The 11559-nt window shown below is 35.2% G+C and overlaps 1 protein-coding gene across 1 annotated transcript; it reads right to left on the bottom strand.

Annotated features, from left to right (window-relative positions):
- Positions 1 to 1561: 1561 nt before the first annotated feature.
- Positions 1562 to 10319, bottom strand: LOC101222093 (pentatricopeptide repeat-containing protein At1g26460, mitochondrial). The gene is made up of 7 exons (XM_004144127.3): positions 9600 to 10319; positions 4256 to 4478; positions 3671 to 4153; positions 2712 to 2918; positions 2285 to 2422; positions 2003 to 2191; positions 1562 to 1872 (listed from the first exon to the last, which is right to left on the bottom strand). The coding sequence occupies exons 1-6, from the start codon at positions 10214 to 10216 to the stop codon at positions 2003 to 2005; spliced, it is 1857 nt and encodes a 618-aa protein (XP_004144175.1). The 5' UTR covers positions 10217 to 10319; the 3' UTR covers positions 1562 to 1872.
- Between the last annotated feature and the right edge of the window lie 1240 nt (positions 10320 to 11559).

Raw genomic sequence — 11559 nt, 5'->3', positions numbered from 1 at the left:
ATAGCTAAAAAACCTGAACTCTGACTTGAGAGTAGCCCAAACAAGATCCAAACTTACATACACAATGTTAACTCTGACTTGAGAGTAGTCCAAACAAGATCCCATACACAATGTTACATTTTGATAATTTCTCACTCATACGATATAATAAGCAGAGAAGTAAAGAAGGGATAGAAAGGAAAGGAAAGGGAAAATGTGGGACGAGGATAGGATGAAGAAGAGGGCGAGGAGGAGGGGATGACCCCACTGCTGGAGGCGTTGGAAGAAGGATGTAATGTACATTGTTGGATTTTGACAAAATATTAGAAGTTGAGTTGCAAATCTTACCGTAAAATAAGTCTCTACCCTTTGATTTCAAAATCATCTCCATTTGTCATGTGAGTGTGGTAATGTTTTTTGTGTGCTTTTATAATTGAAGTCATGGAGAAATTTGTGTGGTTGTAATAATCTTTCGCACAATAAAATTTTTCTAGTTCATGATTTTTCTTCAATTTGGAGCTTCCAATGCTAATTCTTTTGTTCTTAATTTTTTTTTGGTTAACTTCTCAATTTTTTTTTCTCGTTTTTATTTGGAATAACTTTTTCAACACGAACATGAAATAAGCTAAGCTCATGTTGACAATAAGGGTATGAATTTACATTAACATTAACATGTATCGCTAAGTATTATGTTTGAATGACCATTAAGGAAGGAGGCTATTGTTGCATATGTCCAACAACAAAAACAAATGAACTGTTGGGTGAGAGATTTTGGAGAGGAAGGGGTCAAAGATTCTAAAACCTCGACTCCAATTGCATGGAATAAAATTTTACCCTTTGAAAAACTTTTCATTAATAGAATTAAATTATATATAAACCGCATAATTATTGAAGATAAAAAGTGAAGAAGCACTTTGTTAAAATTTCAGAAAAAACAACAAATTAATGCATTATCTTAAATGTGTTGTAAATTTTAATGTGTTTATCTGCGTTATGATAATCATAATACATCTTGATAAATTATGATTTTTTATCATATTTATAAAAGTTTCACTTAAAACAATTTTCCATATTATCGCTTGTGTTAGGATATTCAATAATTTAAAAAAAAAGAAGTTAAAATTACATTAAAAATAAAAAATAAAAAAAAAGGAAAAGGAAAAATGAGTTCAATCTCACTAAATATTTGATGGCAATCTTGGTGTCGATCTTAAGAACTAAATTGTGGAAAACCTTAATGAGGATTGTAACTAAACTTAACCAAAAACTAAATTGATACACTTAATCAAATTCATTCTAATTATGTGGTTAAATCTTTTTAAGTTAAATTAGATTGTTAAATTATACCTAAAAGGTTTTCTGCTCAAAAATTAAAATTAAATTATGACATGCTTACTTTAAGTAAAAAAAATAATTGCAAGGCACACAACTCATAACTATCAAACTCCCATTTGTTCACAGTATAAGTATAATTTCACCTTTACAAATTCCCTATTCATTTCCACAAGTGCTTGTTGAAGTGGTAGACAATAAATAGAAAGTATTTATACTGTCGTAGTACTATAAATTTTGAGAAACGAACTTTAATAGGTCAAAAACTGCTGACAGGGTCATAGAAATCAGTTGGCCATATTATTCGTCAAAATCAAAATGTCTGAACTACTCAGTTCTGCTTCTCTAATTTGAACTTTAGGGAACAAAAAACAAATATAATTTGAATCTATAATGAGAGAAAAGAAGGCATGATCCTAACATTCATCCTGCCGTACTTGAGAAGCTTGTAGACTCTAATAATTTACAAATACAGGATAGCATTTAATTTAAGAGACAAACTCTAGCAGGTTTGACATACCAATTACCGCAGTTCAGATTTTCCAAGTAGGAATGGTGATCCTACAAAACCATTTACTAAATTTAATCAAAATCAAATTCATGGAATAAACAGATTTTTAAGGTTTTAGTTAAGATGCTGATCGTGTTTGGATTATTTTGATTGTGCGCACTGCTCCTTTAGAAGTTTTACCTATGCATCATAATTGCTGCCGTAGTTCAGATTGAATAGAATATCCCTACGGCTCTCTGATCCCATTCGAATTTTGAAATTCTGGGCCAGGTTTCCCACCTTATCATTACTATCGTAATCCTGCTCTCGAATGCATCGCCTCCTCACCTTTTTCAGCAATTCTTTTGAAGGTGCGAATCCCGCCGTTACCTTGCAGAAACATTTTGTGACGCAATTAGCACCACCGTGAAAGAAAACACAAAACTACGAAGATATACAAGACAATTGAAACAATAATTTTACCATATTATCGATTGCAGCAAGAGCAGATTTGGGATCGCGGTTAATGAGATGAGCATCAGCAAGCAATGAATAAGATGTTGCATTTGGTTTGATGCCCAAACCTACTAAGTGTTCAAATACCCTTGCAGCTTCAAATGTCTGCCAAGTGACCATAGAAGTCAGCAAAATTTTCCGTTTATATGGTCTAGATGTGTGTGATGTACATAAGAAATACTCGATTGCGCAATTAACCCCTAAATTTTCACTACGCGTATTTAGTCCCCTCTTGCAACAAAGACATAGCAACCTAACCCATAAATGATACGTGTCGTTTGTTATCTTTTTTCAGCCACCATTCATCCAGTACAGTCAATGGAATTTCAGCAGCTAATTGCATGTGTGCTTTTGTGAGTGAATAAGGAAGTGGCATAAAAGGTTAAAGGCTGACCTTCTTTAGCCTTCCGAATGCATACATCAGAGCGTTGTATGAATGGATGTTGGGGGTCAAACCAAAACTTGAACCGATTGCTTCAAACGTTTGGTATGCACGATCAAGGTCCCATATATTTGCACAGCCTAAAATCACACAGTTCAATGCAGCAACAGACTTGTAAGGAGGATCTGCACGGCTTAAGTTTTCCAGTTGAAAATAAACCTGAAAAAGGAGAGAAACTTAGATAGGTAACTCTGATGAATTAAAGGAAAGAATAAAATACATAGCTATCACGCACTTATTAATTTAGTCATTGAAGATCTTTCAACAAGGGAAGCATGCCAGGTACCTAATACGAAACACATCACATGACCTTTTATGTTCGTATCCTGTGAGAGGTACACTTGCACTCTACTTGCCTCCGTTGACTTTTATCCTAGTAATAGTAAATATTCTTCTAGACCTCCCACAACAAAATTTATTATTTGATGAACGCCCGTAAATGGCTTTGACAAAGAAAGCTATCTCCTAGATTTGAAAGGAGAAAAATATAATATTATACATAAGATGAAATGATATACATGAAGAAAATATCATAATACTACAATTGTTTTCTACATTCAATTTTTCAAAGTGTATTTACCACCTGTCTCCCACCCCTCCATAATGATACTGAATGTTCATACGTTCAAGTTGTACAGCTCAAGTCAAACTCAGGTCTCAAACAATAAAAGTAATGTTGCTTATACAGTAATTTTTAACAATATCAAATTTTATTGAAACGCTTCAAGTCCTGATTAGTGGTTAGATATAAGAACTTGCAGAAGGCCTAACAATTTCTTGTTATATGAATATTGATACATTGCTAGACCGATAAAGGATGCATGATACCATATTATATTTTGATCTACATTACTTATAAAAGGAAATATGGAAACTGCATATTCATAATTTTTACTGGTAAAAAATTATACCAAGTCCAGGGTCTCAAAACCCTTCTTAGAGCACGCCACAACTAATGGATGTAAAGAAGTGAACGGAGAAAACATATCTTCACAAGATCCATCATCAGAATTCCTATAAGCCTCTTCAAATTCACGTAGAGTACTAAAGGCCCTCTGCAGATTCCCAAGTGATGCAAGAGTATAAATCTTTCCGAGAAAAGATTCAGGATTTGGAACCTTCTTTTGCCGTAATGAGCGCTTTAGAACTGACCAAGCTGCATCTAAAAGAGAGGAACTGTAGGTTCTACCTGCAGTTCCAAGAGTGGATACAACTAATCCTTCGTCTACTGAAAGATGAACTGGAGGCCTTGCATTTTCACCTCGAGCAATCCATTGGGCCATAAATTCAAGAGCATAGTAAGCTAGTTTACTATTATCCTGTTGAGTTGCGGCTATAGCAATATCATAACACGAGTTCCATGTTGGGCTAAGAGCTTTATTTTCGACAGTTGCCTGTTGCACCATCAGGAAAAGTAATGAAGCAAAAAGCAAAAAGCAAATATAATAATAATAAATAAATAAATTTCCTAGCCATCAATTGAACTGGTCTATTACCTTGCACTTATCAATTACCGACACCAGTGTGTCCAGCCTGCCTTTTCTAACACAGCTCCTCACACATTCACTGAATGCTTTCAACGACAGCATATGACCTGGTTTTGAGGTCAAGTCAATATATTTCAAGGCAGCATCAATCTGATATGTTGACAACAGCATTCGAATTACTAAATCATATGATTCATCATCAGGCATTGACTCTTCTCCTGTCTGCAACATACTGATAACAAGAAAGAAAATTATGTTCAAAGGCCATAACTAATGACAATGATGTCAAAGGCCATTGTTGTTGTACAGAAATGTAAAGTTGATAGTAAATCAGGTAAGAAAAACTCAATAAAATCTATAAATGGCTTCAATTACTATGTTTACGTTAATTCCAATTGTGTCATAACCAGTTAGGCCATCCAAGTACCCCACCCTCAACACTGTTCATCGTTCTTTGAAATCATCTTTTTGTATGACTTTTTTTTCTTTTGAACATTGTGCATGGCAAAAGACATAGATTGCCCTACCATGTCTATTTTTGTTGACTATTCAAAGTATACTTGGTCTTATCCTCGAGTCAGCTTGTAAATTTGCTGCTTAAATGGCTTACTGAAAATCTTCTCAACTCTAGAATGAATGTTCTCATAAGAAACGGAGGGTGCATGTGTATATCAATCATTCTCTTGGATCTTTTTTTCAAAGTAAGGGCATTTTTCATTTAGAGAGAGAAATTGGAAGAGAAAAAAAAGCATGTGCCCACAGCCTACACATCCACCTCCAACAAACAGGTGTCATTTTAAAATAAAACAAACAGAAACAAGATTTTTTCATTGACGCCAGTGATATATCGCTCCTTAAAGAGATCATTCCAAAAAGAACTCACAAATGGACACTCCCAAAGAAGGTGATCCAAGTTTTTCTCCACCTTCAGGCAATGGATAAAACAAAAAGGATCCATTAACGAAGGCATCTTTCTCATTAGCTTATCCAATTTACTCACACGACCAAGCAAAACTTGCCAAAAAGAGAACTCGACTTTATCTGGAATCTTAGTCCTCCATAAAACATTAATGACTGAATCAACGACAAAAGAGGAATCCAATAAGATCCTCAAGAATGATTTACAAGAAAAGCCCACCAAAGGGTTAGGACTCCAAACACATGCATCCCTTCTCCCAAAAGTCAAAACCCTCCACCAAGAAAAGAAGGAAAGCCACATCTACCATTTCCCTAATTAATGTTCAACGGTTCACATAAACCAAAGGAAAAATAAACAAAATTTTGGACGGAACCAAAAAGTCTGCACGGCGCAATTTTTCAAAAAGGACAAATGAAGAAACAATGAAGAGAGACCTATCCACCACCCAACAATTTACCCAAAAATGCATTTCCTTACCATCCCCCACCACACAATGAGCAAGATGGGGAAAAGGAATGGAGCTCAACAAAAATATCTTTCCAAAGATTTCGATAGGTGCCTTTAACCCCTTTCACCACCCGAACCCAATCATATGAATGGGGTCATGTTTGCTCACAATAATCCTTTGCCGCAAGGATTCGAGCTCAAGAGCAAAAGGCCACAACCATTTAGCCAACAAGACTTTGTTACGTAACCTTAAATTTTGTAGCTCTAACCCCTGTGATGCTTGGTGCACCGATTTCCCCACAACTTCTCAACTAACCAAATGGTCGTCGTTAGTGGCAAATCTAGAAATTTTATTGATAAGAGGCTTTAATCTAAAAAAATATATGGAGTAGAACTTGAACCTAGGTCATGAAGGGGAGGGGGCTAGGAGACAGATTTACCATTAGGCTAACTTTTAGAATTCGTATTATTTCAATTTTTTCTATATATGTAATATAAAGAGCATAAAGTTGAAGAGGGACTCTGACCCTATGATAAATCCGCCGGTGGTCGTCTTTACAAATCTCGTTCTCGTCACTTTCCTTTTTATGTTACCTTATTCCCTTTTGATACCCCTAAAGTTACTTCCTCTTATGTTTCTAACTCACCTTTGTCTTTTCCCTCACCATTTTTTCTTTTATCCCGCAACTCAACACACAATTTGTAGAAACAATTGGTGATGCTTTAACTAATGTTTCTCCTAATTTGCAGCATAATATTAAATCTATTTTTGCAGTTGATAACACTATTGCCATTTAGTGGTTGTCTGATGCTATGTTAGGAACCAAGGTAGTACAAGATGTTTTTGTCCCACATTACAAATGGGATGACCACTATGCTTAAGTGTCTCGACTCTCCCACCCCAATAGTTGGCTTTTGGGATGTGGTTCTCTAAGGTTCTTGTCCCTAACAGACCATTACTTTTGTTGTTGTCACTGTTTTTAACGTTGAACATGTTCTTGGAGAATATTGTGATTGTATCATAGCCAGTGTTGAGCTTGTTGATGTTTTAAACAATGTTACTCACAATTCTCATTTGATGCAATCAAAAGTGAACTTGCCATTAATCTTACCAAAACTGAATTGTTGGGTATTCACATTTCTAATAGTGATATTGACTGGATGGTGACTTCTTTTGGTTGCAAAAAGTGTCATTGGCTAACATCCTACCTTGGCCTTCCTCTTGGCGCCAAATCAAACTCTCTTACTCTATGGAACCCGGTTATTGAGAGGATTCAGCACAAATTTCATAACTAGAAGTATGTCCATATCTCCAAAGGTGGTCGTTAGACCCTTATTTATACAAGTCACTCTCTCGAGTTTGCCCACTTATAATTTTCTCTTTTCCATGCTCCTAATGAGATTATTAATCGCCTAGAAAAGCTGATTCGTGACGTCATTTGGGATGGTTCTTGTGGTGAGAATGGTATGCATAATGTGAATTGGCCTACTACTCATGCCCTGAGATTCTCGGTGGCCTGAATGTAGGTAGTCTCTATCATCGCAATTTTACTCTCCTTGCCAAATGGATAAAACTGTTTTTAAATGAAGATGGATGCATCGTGGCGCATGCTCATTGTAGCTCAGTATTATTTCCCCTCTTGTGATTGATCGTATGTATTAATGTGTTTTCAAAGTCATTGTGGAGATTCATTTGCAAAACAATTGACCTTGTTGCTCCTTGAACTAAAAATTTGTCTCAATATAGGGTTCGAACATTTCCTTTTGGACAAATCATTGGCTTGGTGGTGGTCCTCTCTCAGTGAAATTCCCTTGTTTGTTCCGACTTTCTGATCTTCCAGATATTTTTGTGGCCGAGACGTGGCGTGATACTATTGAGGTTTGGGATTTACATTTTCGCCGTAATTTTATTTATTCTGAAATTCTGGAATAGGCCTCCTTAACTGTTATTTTGGCTCTTGTTCGCTTTCCTATGGTTCCTGATTCTTGGAGTTGGACCATTGATTCCTCTACATCTTTTACTGTTAATCTCCATTGATGATTTAACTAGTTCAATTGGGTCCTCTACTATAGATCTTTATTTTGTTATCTAGTATGATCAATACCCAAAGAAAATTAAAATCTTCTTCTGGGAGCTTGGCCACGATGCCATTAACACTGTCGATTGTCTCCAATGCCAAATGTCGTATATGTCTCTTTCTCCTGCTTGGTGTGTGATCTGTCAAAATAATGTGGAATTTGCATCTCACCTTTTCGTGCAAGGTTCATTTGCTACTCAGTTTTGGAACATCATCTTGGATGCTTTTGGTAGGTCGATCACTCATTTCATTAATACTAAGGGCATCCTTGATTCCTTCTTGGTGGGTCACCCTTTCGGGGGGTACAAAAAGACAATTTGGTTGGCTATTGTTCGTGCTTTCTTCTGAACCTTATGGACGGAGCGAAATAAGTGGCTGTTTCAAGACTCTAATTCTTCTTTTACTTCTTTTTGGGACATTGTTTTATCTACTGCTTTTTTATTGGTGCAAAACTGGACACCCTTTTAAGAACTATAGTCTCTCCTTTCTTGTCTCTAATTGGTTCTTATTTTTGTAATCACCTTTAGGTGTTTGGGGTTTCCCCTACTTCATAATGTTTCTTATAAAAAAAATAATAAGAAACAAAAAGTGAACTTGGTATTTCAAAGAAGATCTTTCTTGCTACTGTTGATTCTATTCAAGAGGAACATTCCCCTTGTAAAAAGGCTTCTAAATTGGATATTTGGAAACAAGCAATGAGCAAAGAATATGGTGTTTCAGTGAAGCAGAATACTTGGTCTCTCTCCTTTGGCACCAAGCATGATTGCAACATGACAAAAATAGGTGCATCGTATTAAGAGAAATCAAAATGGTAGCGCTTAATATAAGGCATGACTCATTGCTATAGGGTACGAATAAAAAGGTGTGATATTGTGGTTTATGACAAAAGTTTCAGCCCTAAGGTTAAGAAGTCTACAGGACAGACTATACTTGACCAGTGCCTATCTTTTTGTAACAAGCCATGGTGGTTAATTACATATTTATTTTCTGTTATTGTACGTTCATGATATCATTTTAACTGAGATTGATCCTTCTAATCATCATGGGTTGGCATAGTGTTGAAAAAGGATACATAGTTTCAATAACTAAGGGGTTAAGGGTTCAATCCCTGGTGGCCAACTAGTTAGGAATTAATTTTCTGCGAGTTTCCTTAACACCCAAATGTTGTAGAGTTAGGCAAGTTGTCCCCCATAATTTATCCTTCTTATGTCAATGCTCTTATTTTAAGCTTCATTTTTGCATGATTGATCTGTGTATTTTAAAGCACTTTCATGGTCTTGAGATCTCCTGTATAAAGGCGAGCATTTTTTTCCATCAAGCAAATTATACCAAGGACATTTTGAAACATTCTGGCATGATTGGTGCTCAGTCTTGCCCCACTCCTCTTGCACAACAAACTTCTGATGGTGGAGCTATTTGCTCTTCTACTGGTGCTCGGAACTATCAAGCTTTAATTGGTGTTTTTCACTGTCTTAACTTCACCCTGCATAGTCATACACATACTCATGCGAATCACGTAGTTGCTTCCATATGGGTTTTAAGATACCTCAATGATACTGCTGATCTTGCATTGTTGTTTCACCAACGTCAGTGTGATCTTTTGCGTTTACACATCTATTCGAACATCTATTCAAAGATTATTCAATCTGATTGATAAGTGCTCTACTTCAGGATTTGTCAATTTCTTAGGTACCAATCCTATTTCTTATAGTGCTATAGCCAAAGAAGCATACACAGTATCTCGAAGCTCCATTGAAGTTTGAACGTTGAATTCCCAATGAACAAGAAATAATATAGGAATTCCATAAAGAGGTCAATCTAGAGGCACGCGGAACAAAAGCAGTTGACATGTAAAAAAAAACGACAAGTTTGTTGAAGATTGAATGACGAAAAGGATTCAAAATCTAACCGTTCAAGCAATTTTTCAGCAGCCTCGGTCTCCCTAGCTTGGTACATCGCCTTTAATACTAAATTGAATGATGCAGTGTTGGGTGAGATCGCATAGTCCTCCATTCGAGTCAGTAAATCAAGAAGCACTCCAGGCGTAGCGTCAGACATCAAGTTAGCCCTCAAATAATTGTTATACAAGTTAACATCTGGCTTATTAGGCTTCCCATCCTTATCCAGCGACCGAATCCAAAACTCAAACAACTGCTTCATATCTTCCCAGCGCTGGGAAGCCATCCAATCAGCAAAAACACTCAACAAGCCTTGAACATCAAGCGTTTGAGACAATGCTTGAATACGATAGTTCGGGGATTGGCTAAGAAAACCATCCGGAATCATAGACTGAGCCATAGAATAGTTGTTGAGCGGATTCCGCCAGTTCTCATTGTAAAGTGGACTACCAGAGGCGGGATTCGGTGGGAGTGGAGTTAAAGAAATGTCCACTGGTTCATTAACGAGCTGAGGTTCTTGAGAGAGATATGTGAAGGTGGAAATGGGCTTGAAGAAGCAGACATTGTTGAGGCTTGTGGTTCTGATTAGAGAATGAGTTCTAGAGAGAATCGCCATTTTGGACGCCATGGATGGAGCATCAAATCTGGAGAAATGGCATTGGGGGTGAAAATGAAGAAGAAAGAGGTAGCGTCAGTGTATTCTGTTTAGGGTTTTTGACACCTTGAGCGATGGGCTAGAAGAAGCCATCATAGAGGCCTGGGCTTAGAAGGGTATTATAGTACATTTTTAGTCTAAATATCTTAATAACCCACATCTCATGACACGTGACATTCTCTTAAAATCCGAACTATTTTATTTTGCATATATGGCTTTTATCAAAAGCTTCTACTCTTCCAATTTTAACATTTTATTATCACATCTTCCAATAAGTAAAATATGGACCAGCTTTTCACTCCCAGACTAGCTCGTAACAATTTTTATCATAAACTATGGTTTAATTACATTGCATTTTGTTTTTCGAAAAATAGTCGGAGCACCCAAATTCATGCAAAGTTTCATCTAAGCCAAATAAATTTTAATGCACCATTAAAACATATATATATTTAAGTCCAAATGGTCGCTCCTTCATTTATACAACTTTAACAAATGAATAATGTCACTTATTTAGTACAAATAAAACATTGAAATAAATTTGAAAATTAATCACCCTTTTAGTAAATAGAAAATGATAGATAATCACCATGGTTAATAACAATTTAAAAAGTTATTATAAATGATAAAATTGGTGATAACAAAATTTATTGATAAAATTTTTATCAATTTCTATCGATGTTTGTCGTTAGTATATTTTATTGATAAATTTTGAAATTTGTTATATTTTATAAACATTTTAATTTATTTTGTCATATTTAAAAATATCTTTATTCTTCCTATTTTTCTTTCGTATTTAAGTAAATTATTTATTTCTCTCGAACATGTAAACTCTTTTTTTCTTTTTGTATTTAAGTAAATAAAAAAAACATCCTATCGTTTTTATTTTATGACAAAAAAAATCAAATCCTTCTTCTTCCACGTAATAATTATTGGAATGTGAAATGAAGCATACCGTCCATTGCTGGGATCTAAGCCTTTTTTTTTTATTATTATTTAGTTTAAAATAAACAATTTATTGCAAACTAATCAGCATCACATTAATAATACGACAAACGTAATCCATAGCCATATTTTAAGTTAGAAGAAGAATTGAAACCAAAACAACCTAAAATTATCATAAAATAAAGTGGTTCGAGCCAACAGATCATTTATCTCATTTGTAACTCGTGAGTATTATACAAAATATATCTCATTTGCGTAGTCAATTTTAAAATTAAAAAAATTGCAATAGTCGTTTGTTGATTGAAAATAGTTCAAATCAATAATTATATAACATAATTCAAATACGGTTTTAATAATTTTCAAAATCAATATAA

This window comes from Cucumis sativus, chromosome 6 (assembly GCF_000004075.3).
Source record: "Cucumis sativus cultivar 9930 chromosome 6, Cucumber_9930_V3, whole genome shotgun sequence".
Taxonomy (NCBI): domain Eukaryota; kingdom Viridiplantae; phylum Streptophyta; class Magnoliopsida; order Cucurbitales; family Cucurbitaceae; genus Cucumis; species Cucumis sativus.
Note: the sequence above shows the minus strand (reverse complement) of the source record. Positions and strands in the feature narration are given on the sequence as shown.